At 42.1% G+C, this 17,915-nt stretch overlaps 1 protein-coding gene across 2 annotated transcripts in view; it reads right to left on the bottom strand.

Annotated features, from left to right (window-relative positions):
- rims4 (regulating synaptic membrane exocytosis 4) overlaps window positions 1-17,915 on the bottom strand; it is a 163,065-nt gene that overhangs the window by 134,008 nt on the left and 11,142 nt on the right. For both annotated transcript variants that reach the window (XM_071494155.1, XM_071494154.1), the window contains exon 2: window positions 3,809-3,953. In XM_071494155.1, coding sequence (XP_071350256.1) covers window positions 3,809-3,953 — 145 coding nt within the window. The remainder of the gene's footprint in view (window positions 1-3,808; window positions 3,954-17,915) is intronic.

Below are 17,915 nucleotides of genomic sequence, written 5' to 3'. Positions count from 1 at the left end.
GTTGCACATGTTCATCATGTTTAAACCAAACAGCTTTGTCTTCAGTGTTAAATCTGGTCACAGAGTCAGGCTTCACCTCAGCTCAGCAGTTCCTACAAAATAATTTATCATCCAGTGTTACAAACAGAAAAAATCACTCAGCACAGATCACTCGATTCTGCCGACGTCAGCAAACAATTAAATTATCACAGGTCATTTTTAATATTTCATATCCATTCATGCTGCTGAGGTCTCATGCACAGCTTTGGATTTATGCTTTTTTTTTTGTTTCTGACAGATGACGTTTCCATTTTTGTATATTGCATTCCTGCACATATGAGCACTTATGGTAAATTAAATAAACATAATAACATAATTAAAATACATGCAATTAATAAATCAACACATTAGATTCAGAGAGGTAAAAGCCTGTGTGTGTGCGTGTAGGTAAAGAGTCAGGCAACATTATCTTTGTGGGTTTTACTGGGTGATAAAATCCTGAGCTTTAGATTAAAGTGTTGGTGTGTGAAGCACATCTGGGGATTACACAGCTGGTTCACAGAAATATGACGCTGGATGTAAAAACCTGCTGCTGCGACCAGACGACTGCAAACATTCAGGCTCCTATAGGCTACATGTCACTTTTTATCATTATGTCTTAATGCACTGTTTTTTCCAAGTCCAGGAAGTGTTACCTTCTTGTTCTTTGCAGGACCCGGCTTCACTTCTTGCATCCTGCATGTGATTTTGGCTCCAACATACGTTGGTGGAGTTACTTAAATACAAACATTAAAATGTTTTTCACACTGAAAACCTTTAGTGAACAGTTTGTAGTCATCATCGTGGTCCTGCAAGGATGAGTCCTAAAACCCAGAAATTAGTTCCCATTTTATGACTTCCTGTTCCCTCATCCTGAAGTCTCTGTTTTTTGGGGGGGAAATTCTTTAAGTTTCTCCGTCTTTCTCTGTTAAAAAGGCTGGTTGCTAACAAGAGTCTAAATGAGACAACAGAGGTTGTCAGGGACATTAAACGTCATCAGTCCAACATGAAACCGACCTCCTCACCAGTCCACCTTTGCAGCCTCGCTGTGTTTCTACAGACTGTCACTAACTCTGTCAGAGGAAAGGCTTCTGTAGAAGAGTTCAGAGCTGAATCAGACTACAGGCTGAAGGTTAGTGGTGGTGACGGTGAAGTCATGTGACCGTGGTGTCGTTGGTTTAGAGCTTAACATGAGCTTTTTACTGCTGCTGGTTGTATTTAGGCTTCAAACATCATAAAGTGGAGTCATTAGTGAAGATGATCCTGCTGAACCAAACCTGTCAGGATCAGAAACTGTTGCTGATTTTCTATATTAATCCAAAAAACAATGGAGAAATCCTATTGGCTGTTTGTGGAGGGACCCAGGTGATGATACATCATCCCTGCAGGACTGTGTTGTCCACTCACATGAAAACCTATTGATGAACCAGTGAGTTTAAAATCATAAACCTCCTTTAAAACACAGAGGAAAACAGCAAAACACATTCCTGTTCTGTCCACCACCATCAGCAAACACACACACACACACACACACACACACACACACACACACACACACTAGGTCCTGAAATGCCCCGGCCATAAATCAATAAGCTCATAAATGTGATTGGATGGTGTTAGCTAATAAAGTGCTTATTCATGACCGTGCACACACAGGCACTGAGCTTTTCAGTCGGCACACTGAGCCAAAGAGCTGACACACACACACACACACACACACACACACTTGTACTTCTATCTTTGTGAGGACACTCATTGACATAATGCATTCCCTAGCCCCTTACCCTAACCTTAACCATCACACCTGAGTGCCTAACCCTAACCCTGACCCTGACCTTAACCTAAACCTAATTCTAACCATAACTCTAAAACCAAGTCTTAACCCTCAACATGTGATTTGAAGGTGTCTCAAAAAGTGAGGACCGGCCAAAATGTCCTCACTTTCCCAAAATGTCCTCACTCTGTTAGTAAAATACTTTTTTTGGTCCTTACTATGTAGCAAGTACAAGTACACACACACACACACACACACACACACACACACACACACACACACACACACACACACACACACACGGACAGTTTCCCTCCATGGACTGGTGCTTGTGGCTCGGAGCAGACACAGATTCACACGTTCATCACTGCTCTGACTCCAGGTCACAAACACACTGAGATCCTACACAAAGAGATCATCAATAATCTGAGAATACTCATTAGTTCTTATCTGAGACGAATTGATACTGAAATGATAATTGATGAGGTGTTTCTCGTGCAGGAGGTACCAGGTGTACAGTGTGTGGGCGGAGTCCTGCTCGTGCTCAGGTCTTTAACCAAGTCCTGTAACAACCACAGCTCATCCTTCAGCTGCTCTGAGTGGATGTTGTAGAAAAACAAATTAACTTCAGTGTCGGTGAAGATGCTGCTGAAACGTTCAGTTCCAACTTTTTCTTACTTGTCGAAGACTAAACATGTTAATTAATGACGTCTCTTTCAGTTTGCAAGTGTAAATTAGCAGAAATAAACATATTTTCAGGAGAAGGTGCTGAGACTGTGACTGGAGCCTCAGCCATGATGGATCCAGAGGAAGAGGAGCAAACAGACCTTCTTCCTCTTCTCCGCCTCCTTGTCTCTGTCGCTCTGATGCTTCCTCATTATTCCTCTGTTCACAAGTGAATTATAATATCCTGAAAATAAACCTCATATTTCTTTTTTTCCTGACCACCCCAACATCACCCAGGATGTATTGTTTCCACTTTAGAGGAAACCAGTCGTCACGTGAAGCTTGTGTCTGTGCAGCAGCTCATAAACAGATTATCTGAATATTTGAGATATAAATGGAATATTAATATTCATGCAAACACATTCATCCTCTCAGCATCTACCTCTTCTGCTTTACGCCCTTCTCTGTTTCTTTAAGCCCTCCCTGCCCCCATCACCCTGTCTGTCTGTTTGTCTGCCTTTCTGCCTGTCTGCCTGTCTGTCTGTCTGTCTATCTGTCTGCCTGTCTGTCTTTCTTGTCTTGTTATGTAACTGCAGGAATTCAAGCTGGCAGCCAGGTTGGCACTGATCTGTGTGTGTGTGTGTGTGTGTGTGCAGTAGTACTACACTAGTATTGCTGATGTCATAGGCTCTTTTCCACTGGGCTTTATTGTATCCTCTCTCTCTCGCGCTTGCTCTCTCTCTCCAGCCCCCTGCTGCCTCTCTGTCAGAATGATGATAGAGACACATGCAGGAGGCTGCAGTTCGTCTCCTGTCATCAAAATGAGATGGAGACAGAAAAGGCTGAGAGGCAGTTTTAGAGTGTGACACCTGCAGCAGCGCTACACAACCCTGCAGATCTCAGATACACTCAAACACATCACATCCGTCACTTCAGGTCGGGAATAAACTGATTAAGTTTTCCTGCAAACATCAAGTAGATCAAGTCACGATCTGTGGTCATTTCCAAACACAAACAGTCTGATGTGAGATGTTCCAGATGTGTTACAGAGGTTGATCTGCCCCAGATTTAATGTGGATTTGTTCTTAAATCATAGAGAAGAAGAAGAAAGAGACAGAAAATGTCACTAACTGGCATTTTGCAATGACCAACTATAAACCCCCCCTAAACCTCCCATAAAAGCACTGTATAGGCCACTGCTGAACCAAAATACAAATTCAATATAAAATAACCCTACCTGGAAAAAACAAACTGGACTGAAAAAAACAAAATGAGTGTTCAGGTGATTTAACCGCAGCAGCACCAGTCAGATCCAGACTTCGTTGTGTTTGTGGTGGAGGTGACACTCACTTGCCCTCGGAGCCGTAGCTGTTCATGCTGTCCTCTATGGACTCGTGGCTGGCCTGGCGGACGGTCCGGCTGGGCATCTCCACAGCCAGACCCGTCTCCGTGCTCCTCTGGATGCCTCCCTTCAACTTCCTGCCCTCTGTGTCGACTGCAGGGAAACACACACAGAGACACCCTGAATACAGCTGCTGCACAGCTGTGGAAATATCATGATGATGTCATCATGATGCCCTGTTTACGTATTTATTATATTTGCTTTTCACCAGTTTTCACTGAAAAAAAAAAATTTTTTAAAGGTTCATTTCATTTAAATTGATTTTCAGTTCCCACAACAAATGAGCATAAGATCATAAACAAACACAATAAAACACTTCACATTCAACTGATATTTTATGTTCCCACACATCAAAATGATGTGTTCCAGCTGACAAAAGAAAGTGATGCTGATCACACTGCAGAGCTCTGACACTAAATCAAATCAAATCAAGTTTTATTTATCTAGCACCAAATCACAACAAAAATATCTCAAGGCTCTTTAAAGTACAGGAGAGGAAGAGGAAGACAGCTGCGAGGAAAAACTTCCTTTAAGAGGCAGAAACCTCGGGCAGAACCGGGCTCAGGGTGGGCGGCCATCTGCCTCCACATTAAAGTTCTGATCTGTAGCTTTTCCACATTGTGACTGAGAGATTCCCAGTGGCAGAAGTTAGACTCTGTGTTTAAGCTAAAAATAAACTGTACAGAATATTTTTGAATTCCAGTCCGGTGTCCTCCAGTTTTTAATTATTATTAATTATAATTTATTATTATTAATTTTTAATTAATTGATTCATTTAATTTTTCATCATTTTATTGTGAAAATTCAACAAAACCTCTCATAAAAATCTCCACACGTCTGTGTCTGAACAGTCAGGTCGTAGCTGTTAGTGTGACTTCATCAGCGTCAGACGAAAGACGAGCTCAGTGAAGAGAAAGCACTTCAACCAACGAGGCCAAGGACAGAGGCCTGGGTCCTCCTCACAGCAACACATACATCTTGTTGCAAAATAGACACAAGATCGATGCACGGGGCACTTTATGGGACCTATCTCTGGCTGCAAGGTGCCCTGTGTGTGTGTCTGTGTGTGTGTGTGTGTGTGTGTGTTGATGGAGGCTGAGTTTATAATGAAGTGCTCTAACAGGAGGTCTTTGACCTTGTTTTTCGGACAGGACAAGAAAGTTGTTTTCTTTTAATAGAGAGGACACACACACACACAGGCGCACACACACACACACACACACACACACACACACACACACACACACACAAACAGAAACACACACACACGCACACACACACACACACAGGAACACACACACACACACACACACACACAAAGACAGACACACACAGCACCTGGTAACATGATCATTTTCATGAAGGAGGTCTGTGTGTTTTACTGAAGGTTTTCTGACTAAACTCTAAATTCAAAATTCACCAGATGAGCAGATTAAAGATAAAAACAATCAAATAAAATATTATATTTCATATTTTCTGCTGCTCCTCAGCTTCAGTATCTGTGTTGCTGTGTTACAGACAGACAATGTCGTACTGTTTCTTACTGCACAGACGGTTTCAATCACCTTAATGGAAATGAAGATGCCTTATAAAGCCTGGCGCACACACACACACACACACACACACACACACTCTCTCTCTCTCTGCAGTTATTAAAGAGCGACCTAGAACGGTGCTATTTCCATCGTGCTCTTGTGGGACGGGGCTCTGGCAGATCTGGGTTACTGCTCCTGTTCCCCGACTGGTTCCATACGATCACTCTGCTCCTGTGTCATTCATCCACACACTGCTGTCAGTACAACACACAGGTCAACACGACCACGACTGTTTGCCAGTTACTCGCTGCTGTTCACTCTTCCTCTGATTCTCAGCTCTCTTCATTTCTTTCTTTGAGTTTGGCTCCAGAGGAAACTTGTGGAGATGTTGCAGATGTGTAAAAATAGATAACGACACAGAAACTAAACCTGACACATGGCATTAACATGCAGTGCACCTCAGACCGCCAGGCCACGGTGACCCCCCTGCCATGATGGCGGCCTCATCTCTTTCTGACCTTTTGACCTGCACCGTTGTCGTCTTGTCTTTAGTCACTGAAGGGTAACAGAAACTGGCGTCTGAGCCTCTTCTCTGGTGCATTTGTTCCCTGTGTGATTGTTGATTTTCTCTCTGAAACACGTTGGTCAATGAAGTTTTCGACGTCCAGGTCTAAAACAGTTCAGTTTGCAACCAGGTTGAACATTAATGATTCGTTTCACGGTGACTCAGACGTGATGCATCATGTTTCCAGGGACCAGCTTTGATTCGAAGCTGCAGAACCAACTGGTATCTGGATCTGAGAGTCCACCATCATACACCAACATTCATCATCGCAACTCGGCTGCAACCCACAGCTCCAGTGTCACGCACGTGTGAAAAGTTTGGTTGTGACTGTGGATGTGGAGCAGGAGGTTCTGGGTCTGCAGCACTGAACAACTGACACTGACAACCTCACTTACTGTTCTTCACTTACCGCCACCGTGTGATCTGAGCGCTCCACTACTGACTGACTGTGACTGTACAGAACAGAGCGGTGAATGAGTGATGTCAGACACAGCTCGTGTCATCAGCAGTGACACACACAGTTGCCATGGACATCTATACCGTTACTACGGAGACCGTGGTGGAACCCGAGCCTGCAGTGAGGATGCTCCGAGCCTTTCACCACAGAGGCATGTTATTCTCTACGTATATATATGTGTGTTTGTGTGTGTGTGTGTGTGTGTGTGTAACCTCCTGTCACCTCTTGTCACAGGTGGTATTGAGGCAGAGTAGAGTTACATAACTAATACAGCAGGTGGATAATGGCTGGAGACACATCAAGCACTCTACTTGGCGGCGACCCTTTCATGGGGCTGATGGGATATTATCTCACTTCAATTCAATCTAGTTCAACATGCTTCTTCTGCAGAGGAGTGAAAAGCAATCTGGCCAGGCAATCAGGATAAGAGATTAAAATTTAGAAGATTGGCAGTTTTTCTTATTTACGACATTTCTGCACTGATTCTCTTCGTCTCCAGCACTGATGCTTTATCTCTTTCCTCCGTCTCTGCAAAATCTTTCTATTCTGCGCTTTCAGCTGGAGTCAGCGTCTGGTACTAATCGTCTGTTCAGTCTGTACGTCTCAAAACATGGCTGAAAACTGAAGTGCACGTGCCGGGACACACCTAAAACACTCACAGCCGGTGCAAACCAAAAATCAGAGTCATGTCTGCAGCCGTTCAGACTGGAATGACTCACTCAGGTGTGTTTCAGTTTTTTTACATTGTCTTATTCAAGATGGCTGACCAGCTGTACTCTCTACACCTCTTTTAAAAAGCACTCATCCTGCTGTCACAACTGCAGCTGCAGAACGAGAGTTGGTTCTTCACCTCAAACTGTAAATCCTTCAATACAAGAACAAACAGTTAGAGAACGAACAAATACACATTATTCTACATGATTAATGACTCATAAAGCATCAAAAATACTCCTCAGACTTTAAATGAAATGAAAATATTTGTAATCATCGCTTGATACTTTCACAGTATTAATATAGAACCTAGGCCTGCTTTATAATCTCAAACACACAGACATCTGCCTTTACAGAATTATCCTGATGACGTGTGACGTTTGTAGAAAAAGGAGGCAACACTTTTGGTGCCGTCACTGTGTTGCTTTCACAGTGAGTGGTCCAGACCAGCCACAGGTACTGACCCTGGAACACACACCTCTGCAAGTATAAGGAGACAGAGGTTGGCCAGCCAACATCTGCTTGGAAAGCCACAGCGGACCGCTTCCTCCCTCTGTGACCAGCTGTTGTTTATTTGTTTCCAGATGTTAAGTCTGGTCCAGTCGTATGAAATCTTGGAAGCTCAAAGTCAACCGCCCATGTCACTTAGTCCCTTCATTGTTCTGTGACAGTCACATGATCAAACATCTGCACAAAATAAATTTCATCATAATCAATTATTATAAGTTATTTCGTCTTAAATCTCACATGTTTAAATACGAGCATACGTCTGTTTTCCTCTGTGCAGAATCAGAGTAAAAACCTGCTCCTCTCTAAAATAACCTGCTGAATGTAGTTCACAGTGTGAGATGTGGAGCGCCCACTGTGATGTGGCACAAAAAGTGTCTGAAAAGTTGTGATGTAGCAATCACAGAGCCAGGACTCATTAGTTTTTCTCCCAGCAGAGAAATATTAATGAAAGCAGAGCGGTTACTAAAATAGCTGCTCCCCATTCAGCCAACTTCACACTGACTGACAGACAGGGAGACGGGGACAAGGTGGGTCAAACCTTGTGGCCTAGTAAATGACTCAAAACACACATAAAGACCTGCAGAAACACACTGTGACGAGCAGCTAGATAACTAGAAACTAGACGAATAAAGAGCTGTTAAAGGTTGTACGGTGCAGATAAGGTTTGTAAAATCAGGCTGATCCAGTTTGTTTTTAGACATTTCAGCAGCCGAGGTGAGAGATAACCGTGGTCTGGACCATGAGCTGGGTGGCGTACGGCCTGACTTTTCTGATGTTGTTTAGAGCAAAGCGGCGCAACCGGGAGACGGAGGCAGCATGGTCAGAGAAGAAGAGCTGGTCATCAAACAGGACACCAGGTTCCTCCAGACCTTGGTTGGGCTGAGAAATGAAGAGGCAGCTTTGATATTGATATCGTGTTGGTCAGGATGATTCATAGTTATCGTATAATTCACACTCTGCGTGCACTGCAGTGTCAGTGCCGCCCTCTATGCAGCGTCTCCTAACGGCGCCTTTTCACACACATCTGAGGCTTGATTTGCGTCCCTCGCCCACCCACCGTCACGTAACCCCACACTGAGCTTGTCACAAAAGATAATGAAGACAGTCAGGGGACAACTCCTCCTCCAGATGACATTGGAGTAAAAAAAAAGAGGAAGATAACGCATTATAATAAATTTTAGTTTTGGCCTAATTTTACACACACTCAGTCTTTGGTGACCTCAGCGGACGAAGAAGTGGTTGAAGAAAATCAAGCAGATGTACTGTGATATCCAGTGAGTGGAACTGCTCCGTCACCATCCACCCATTCATTACAAAGAGAGAGAAAATCTGCACAAGGTGCTTGTCGGAGTGAGATAGAGGAAAAGAGGATCCTGGGAGCCACTGAAAGAGTTGATGTGAAGAATGACTTTCCCGTGGAGGCGCTACAGCCGATGACGAGTGATGACTAAGGCTGGAGATGGATAAGACGCTGCTTTTGAAACCTCTTGGCACAAACGACGGCCGGAAGACAGAGTCGGAGCTAATTACTTTATTGGTAGATAAGCATTTTTTAACCTTTCTCCAAATGAATGTGCTGACTACACCATGCTCTTTTTATTAGGCTATATTACAGAATATTATATATTACATCCAGGATTTACTGTGCAGTTCAAGTCTGTATACAGTTGGCAGGGAGAAGCCAGGGTTTAAATGCCTTGCTCAAGGACACATGAAGATTTATGGACACAGGAAGAGGTTAAAGTTTATGATTTGGTTTATGTTTGATGCTGAAATGGATAAACTGCAAATCGCCAAACTTCTTCAGAGGACGAGCCAAGATCACTGACTCAGTCCTCTTCCTGTTTCCTGTTTCCTCATCCTCTGGATCTTATGAGTTTACTGCAGGTCACACAGTGCGACATGGATCTAATAAACCTGGGTTCGACATATTGTATATAAACCTGGACGTAGACTCCAGGTCTGAGAAGTGAAGTCAATGCTAAAGAGCCTTAAACCTTCATTCTATCTACTGACCATCAGGGGGCGACTCCACTGGCTGTAAACAGAGTCTGATTGTATTGAAGTCTCTGTGAAAATGTTTCTACTTCTCACTGATTTATTACCTCAGGAAATGTTTTCCTGATGAGTTTATGTCTCAGTCTCTAGTTTCAAGTCTTCTTCAACACAACATGATGTTCATTTTTTGATAATAAGAATAATTTAAAATAGACCATACAGCAGGGGGTGCATTAGGGTGGGGCTACCAATTGATCGACAGACTTTACCCCAAAATCAGGATAGAGGACAGAGCAGGTCAGCTCCACCTTCTCCTCAAAATATGGTTTGTTCTGGTTTCAAAAACCAAGATGGCGACGGACAAATTACAAAGTGGAGGCTTCAAAACTGCAGCTCACAAACTGGTGGGTGACGTCACGGTGGTTGACACTTTGGTGCGACATCAAATCCAATATCCTTCTTTTCAAGACTGAAGTGACACCTTCCAACGCACCTTTATCTAAGACATTTGTGTGTGTGAATATCTTCATCAAGGGGATTGGACGAGTAAAATCAAGAGCCTAGTGCACCATGGGTATTCAGGAGTCAGTCAATGGCAAATAATGGTGTTTTAAAATTCTGAAAATAATCAAATGGGACAACAGGGAAATTAAATTTTGAATAATAGCAGAAAAAAATGTTACAAACTCTCACAGGACATTTTATAACGTGTCCCAAAGAAAATCAAGTCTTCGTCTGATTGGAGGAAATTGATTCGAAGCTGTTTACAGTATAGATTTCTTCCTCATGATCACGCTCCCTCCTCCCTCCCTGCTCAGGTAGATTGGATGTTCTCCATCATCTCGGGGTAAATGGAGTGTCCCCGTGACCTGGGGGAGAGTTATTGATCAGGCCTGCAGCTGCCAATACTCTGGTTGAACCATCGTATTGATTAGACATTTCTGTCATAAAAATACTCATTTATCACTGGCTCATTAATGAGACTTTAACCTGCTGCACTGGAGATGACCTGCTGTAGTTTAAACACACACACACACACACACTGTACTGAATCGTCTCAATCATTCTACATAATGTGTTTTAATCTGTTATGTGAAGGTCGTGGCTGTTATGTCACATACAACATATGTTTGATTCTGACGAACCGTGAAATCGCTGTAGAGGAATAAATAAAGAGCCTGAATTAGAGCCTGGATTTAAAGAAGCTTCAGAGTTCATTAGAAAATGAATTAAATCTTTAGTCAGTTGAAAGATTCTGCACAGACAGACAAGACAAACAGAGCTGCTGATGTTAAACATCACCATCTTCACGTTAGCGTGTTAGCATGCAACACAAAGTGCAAATGAGGCTGATGGGAAAACCATTAGCTCTTTCATGAATCAAAGTATTGGACACATTGAAATTCTGCGCTAGATAATGGTGATTAGTTGAGGGAAGTTATATTTCAGTCTTGAATGAGGGGAAACGTGAATGTTTGTGCCAAGTTTTCACAGCAGTTCAGTTAAAGCTGTTGAGAGAGGAGAATTCAGGGAGTCAGTCCAGTAGATGCTGAGATATCACACTGGAGTAGTCAGAGCATCACCAAAGTCAGTGGGATTCATCCTCTGGGCTCCATGAATATCTGCACCAAAGTCCATCCAACAGTGCACAGAGATATTTCACTTCGATTGTATTTCCTGTTGATCAGGAAATAGATTATGAAATGTTTCTATACTTTCTTCTTCTTTAAGTCACGCTGTATTAGGCTCAACACTGAACAGCTGAGCACTTATGGCTAAACGTCTAACTGTGACCACAGGTTGTGAACCAGCCATGAATCTGAGACGCTGTGAGAACATTAGCGGAGCCTCTGGAGCCTCTTTGGGGATGTGTTCAGAGCGGTGGCAGCGGGGAGGATCTGACGCCACCACGTTTATACATTATTCACTTCTACACACTTAATATCTCCTGATGCCTCTCACTGCTTTAATTCAAACACATGGGGAGGCTGTGGTTTGATATGAACTGTAGTTTATCTGTGTTTCTGGAACAAACTTTGATAGGGTTGGTTGTACAGTGATAGAGAGACAAAGAGAGACAGAGAGAGAGAGGGAGGAAGCTGTCAAGACACAAAAGAGGACACAGAATTAAAAAGAACGAGACAGTGTGAGGAACAGGAACGAGAGAGAGAGAGAGAAAAGATAGACACATTCAAAGAGGGGATGACAGCATCGCTTTAGTGTGATAATAAACGGGAGGGAAAAGAGGGATGAAATATTTCTGCTCTTCCAAACATTTAGTCCTGAGCCACTGAAGCAATTCAACAAACTGATAAACTGTTTTCCAGAGGACGACAGAGCAGATACCGATCTTCATCCTGAGACGGACGATAAAATAAACTGTGTCAAAACCTAACTATGGGTCATAATGACCTGCTGACAGACGACCTGTGGGCTATACAGTCATGAAATTCTGCAGGCACATGTAACATCCCAAGACTTCCAAAAAAAAAAAAAAGCCTCCTGGAGACACACCCTAAATCCAACAGGAAGTCAGCCATTTTTAATTATTTTGAAAATGTAGTGTATTTTTTCTATATTTACAGGGCTCATATTAAACCAAATCCTGCAAGGTTGGATGGTGGGTCCAGGTGGGCGGGGCTTGGAGCAGTGACTGCTTTGTTGTGACATCACAAAGTTCCAGAAGTCCTGACGGCTGGTTTTAAGGCTCAGTTTCTGAATACAGGCTGTGTGCATTTCTCTGTGGACTGAGGCTTTGATACTTTCACAGTATTAATATAGAACCTAGACCTGCTTTATAATCACAAACACATGGACATCTGCCTTTAGACTATAGCAGGCACTTTAAATCAGCTCTGCAGCTACATCTCTACGTTGTACAGGCTCCTTCAAGTTTCACAGACTGAACCACTGTGACGTCGCGAGTCACTGTCTGTATCTCACACATTACTGCTGATAAAATCCATTTCTTTATGTGCCTTTTTCCTCGTTCTTCGTCTTCTACTTGGGAACGATGACTGGACAGTTTTACTGTGTCGCTGCAGGGAGAATAAATCACTTTAAAGGAGGGGGTGGGGGGGTGAGGGGCAATTTTGTTGGTGCTTCCAATGAAATAAATTTAACATGATTTTGGCTACATCTTTGACCACACACACATTCACACACCAACACACACAAAAAGCACTTATGTTAGCACTCGCTCACTCACACACACACAACAGGGTCCTCCATCCTCTATTATAGCTGGCACTGTGGTGATTTGTTCCCGCCAAGGTCTGTATTGAGACTGCAGGGCGGCACAGAGGAAGAACCGGTCCAGAGTGGAGGAGCAGGCTCCAACAAGGACTTTTTAAAAAGAGAAAAATGCCTGAGCAAGGACTATTGGAAATGAAAAGGCTGCTCTGAAGACTCGACTACAACAAAGACCAGATGAAATTAGAATACCGGCTCCTGGAGCCAAGTAGGAGCGGTGATGAAAAGGTTTCATATTGACACCATGGGCCATTTCTAAGAACACCTTCACCAGAGTGTAACTCAAACACACTGAGACTTGACCTTAAAAAGTACATTTACTTCTGCAGAAGTCACATCCATCACTGACGTTGTTTTCAAAGTTTAGTTTGTGGAGCCACGTTATCAGCCTCTCTCTCGGCCCGCAGCTACGAGGTCCTGTTCATTTTTAAAAGTTGTGAAATAATTATATAAAAATAACTTCGGTGCAAAGATGTTAAGATGTTCCTCTGCTCAGCGCAGTGACTCTTTGCTGATGTCAACAGGAAGCTGAACCCACTGAAGCCTGATACAGGAAACTAAAGGATTTTACTGCTTGTAGCAAAGATCCTCTATAACAAAGATGACTCATTACAAGCAGCACCAGTGGTATGAAATAGTAAAAACATCCTGTCTTCTAATTGGACAGTGCAGAACCACACCAGCTCATTCAGGTCTAAGCAACTGGTAAAAATGTGACAGTAACTATTATCAGACCTGATCAGACCTGCAGAGTCAGTTCCCTGTTTTATGTCACTTCTTAAGACACCTTTTTATAAAAAAAAAAGCTTTTACTGTGTGATGTCTTTCATTTCATTTATATTTCACCTTGATTTGTTTGGATGTTTTATATTTGACTCATGTGAAGCCCTTTGTTACTTCTATTGAAAAAATGAAGTATTATTATTATCATTATTATTATTATTATGTATGCATCCTTTGTTTTTCCTGTTATTACAGCCTGTTGCTGCTTTTTAACAATAACTGAATTTGTTGTTTTTGTCAAAACAGCTCAACAACACCACACACAACAATACAAAACTAGATACAAAACAAGTTTGTGCCTGATTTTGACACTTATTTTATCTGCTAGTTTAATATCTGATCAACCTCAGTACAAGATCATATTCTTCATAATATTCTGTTTTCCCTCCAAAAACAGGTCAAATAATAAAAACAATAATAGAATCAGAATCAGAATCAGAATCAGAATCAGGTTTATTGCCAAGTATGTTTTCACGTACAAGGAATTTGTTCTGGTGAATGGTGCAGAGCGCACCAAAACACCGAGGCAGCCATCTGCGGCGCCATTTAAAAAGGAGGAATGGGGAAAAAACAAGTGGAGAGGAGAGGAGAAAAAAATAACAGAACCCAAACTATACTCCTGGGGGGGGGGGGGGGGGGGGGGGGGGGGTACAGTGTGGGATTCGGGAAAAAAACCTCAGCAACATAGGCATATATAAACAAACACATCTTACAACACAGTGACTCAAGACAATTTGCTCCAGGGGAGGGGGTAAAGGGGGGAGGAGGTGATTCCAGTGCAGACAGGCAGCCAGCCGCAGCCGCTGCCATTTAAGGCGCAGCTATCGGACCCCGCCCGCCGCGCTGAATGGGAGGAAGCGGCGAAGGCGTGGGATGGGGTTGGGTTGTGAGTTGCATATGTACATGTAAGAGGTGTCCGTGAATGTGTGTTATAAAGCATGTTATAAAGTGTTATAAAGCAAAGAGACACAAGTTTTATTTCAGTTTTTGTTATTTTTTTTTTAATCTGGTTGGAAATCGACGTCTGCAGCGGTGAAACCAGAACCAACAGAGAGAAGAGTTATCTGATCCCAGATCTCAGTTTGCTGCTGAGGCAGAGACGGGTCTGAATCAAGCTCACTTTCTCCTGATTTGTCTGAAAAATGACATTTTAGTGTCAGACTCTTCTGAAGAAATGTGGGTTGTGAAAATGGATCCAGTATTTGTTTTGCTGACAGTTGCGCAGATGAATGATAATCTGTGATCACACTCACTTCTCCCATTGGAGGGAACAGACTCCGACCTGCTGCTGGTCTCCTAAAGGGGCGGGGAGGTGGAGAAACCATGTGACACAGACACAGGAAGTGCGCCGTCTCCTTTCTCGACTTTCATCCTCAGACGTCATGTGACCAACAGCTCCTGTGTGGTCGCTCTACATTAAACAGCGGCCATCCATCATGATGCCAACTAGTTAGTTAGTTTCACTTACTGAATTAACTACCCAGCTGTCAAGCTAACATCCATAACGTGAGGCTGATCAACTTTCAGTGAAACTTTCCTCTCAGTTCAGTTTGTATTAAAATGAGGTTCCCCTCCATGTTTAGATTCTGTGTCCCAGAGGACGCCGCTAACATTTGCATATAAATATCAGTTGACCCCGTGTTTACTGTCTTCATGACATCAATCACAGCCCATCTCTGTGAATGAGACGAGGAGACAAGGTGATGAAGATGAGAGAGGAAGAGCAGGTAGGAGAGGATGAGCCTCATGTTCTGTTCAACACAAACAAAAACTGACCTGAAGACATTTAATCAATGTCGTCTAATTACCACACAGATATATCTTTGTTAATAACAGTGAAGCTACAGGTTCAATTTAACAGCAGCACAAACCCAGAATATTTACAGTGTCATCATAGAGTTTTATTGGATAAAACTCATTTTGCTGTTTATATGTATAGTTTGAGACACATTTCTATAATTCAAATCCAGATCTTACTGCAGAGAGGAATCACTCATCACATTTAACCTGATTCTGGTGCGTCACATGATTAATGCTACTGTCCACTGCCGTGTTTAAAGATGTTTTTATCCAATATTTTATCCTCCAAATGTCTTCAAATGCAAAAATGTAGATCAAATCTGCCAGCTCAGTTTTTGGACCTTGGTATTTCTAAACTCAGCCTACAGCACTTTATACACTCTGACTGTCTGACAGCTGTTACAGCCATAAAAGTTTTATTGTATCACAACACATCAAACTGCTTCAGCTGCTCCTGATAAGTCACCGTGAGCTGGAGGAGTTCGTCTGAAATGATCCACAGCATTTAGAAAATTAGACACATGCTCTGATTAAAGATGTTAGAGCTAGACTCAGAAGCACTTTATTAACAGATATGAGGTTCACACATGGAACTATAACACAAACAGTGTATATTATATATATGTATTTATAGTTTATACTAGAAGTTGTTTGAATTTGTCCAGTCTGCTTCATTTTCTGCATGAAATGTTTTTTCTACCATAATTTATTCTCCTTGTGCCTTATTACCTGTCAAATAATAATATATTTAATAAAATAATAAATAATTTGTGTGTCACATCATTAGATAAAAATAAAATGTTTAACATCAGTGGAGCTTTACTCCACACTGCACAACTACTCCTGATGAATCCCGATGAAAGGCACATTTATTTCTAAACAGGTTTAAGTCCTGATGTTTGACCTGCAGAAATTCAGAGCACAGTATGTGCTCATATGCAAATAATGTATTCATGTAAGTTTATGCCTTTTTTTTTGCTTGCATATTTTTGTGAAATGCATTAATTAAATTGTTTGCAGCACTGATTTCTCAACTGTACAAAGTCCAAAAAAATTCTTGTGGAGTAAAAGAGAACAAGAGAGCAAGAACATTATGAAATAATATATAATTAAATATAATATTATATAGGTTGATATTCAATAACATATCACAGTGTTTCAAGCCAAATGTGTTATTTTATAGTATTATTGTAGTATAGAATAAAATATGATATTTGTGTCCTCACTATCCAACCTCAACAGTCATCTTACCTTTGCAAGAAAGAATTATTGGTTATTAAATAGATTCTCGATGAATTGTAAGTTAATAAATGTCAAAAACAATATATGAAAATATCATTTTGAGATGAAATAAATGTCTTCAGTGATAAATGCAGAGAACATAGACTCCAGTTTGAGAAAATGTGGGGACATTTTGAACAATAACTAAATCAGGGGGTGTGTCTCTAAAAAGCCGGTGCTCTTGAACGCTCCCCACTCATAAACAGCAGGTTGTACAAACAGCCTGTTGCCAGATAACGACTGGACGAGGCAGCAGACGCTGTAAAGAGCTGTATGTGGAGAAAAGTGCTTTTTTACTGCTCGGTTCAGTCGGTTCATCTTCATCATAAAGACACGTTTACAACCGTCCTCTTCGTCCTCACATTCATTTCATTAACACTGAAGCAGAGGGACGTGATTCATGCAGCGTTCAGGTGTCATCAGACCTGTTGTGACTGTTTCACCTTCTTTTACATGATAATCAAGAATTTACAGAAGATTAAATCTGACCTCATGTGCATCTACACGTCCAGAGAGAGGAGACACCAAACATCTGTAACGTCCTCAGGTGTGATGTCAGCAAATCATAACAGAATTACACTTAATTAGATTCATCAGTGAGACCTGATTACATCAGCAGCAGACATGATGTTCAGTTATTGTCTGATTTTCAACATAGCAACATGAAATCAGTGAGTGTGAGTGGGTTTATTTTTACAGTTTACAGCTGAGAGATGTGAACTCACTGTCTTTGATTTAACAGCGTGAAACATGATCTGGAGGAGAGGTGTGGCGGAAATCATTGTCTCTGATATCGTCACAGCTTCAGCACAGATGAGGTCAGAGGTCAGTGCCAGACGGGCCGCGGTTCAGATCCTGACCTGGATCTACGACCTACAAATCATTGAGAAAAATAGAAAGTGTTTCTATTTTTCTAGGCTTTATGGGTCTGATCATGTGACGCTACTCAGCCAATCACTGCGACTCGAGTCATACGAACACAGGAGTGGGATAGAAGAGAGAAAGACAGAGAAAAGGACGTGTTCAGTTGTTAAGATGTGTTGAGATTGTCTGTTATAAATATGTTGAGACTGTTGGGTTGGAAATTTCGGTTCGGCCTTTTGCGGTCTACGTGAGATATGAAGCGCCACACCTTCGTTGGATGGCACAGATTTTGTATAATT

The sequence above is a fragment of the Trachinotus anak genome, unplaced genomic scaffold, assembly GCF_046630095.1.
Source record: "Trachinotus anak isolate AG129_WGS33_773 ecotype Australia unplaced genomic scaffold, CSIRO_AGI_Tana_v1 ptg000013l, whole genome shotgun sequence".
In the NCBI taxonomy this organism is placed as follows: Eukaryota; Metazoa; Chordata; class Actinopteri; order Carangiformes; family Carangidae; genus Trachinotus; species Trachinotus anak.
This window is presented reverse-complemented; position numbering and strand designations above follow the sequence as displayed.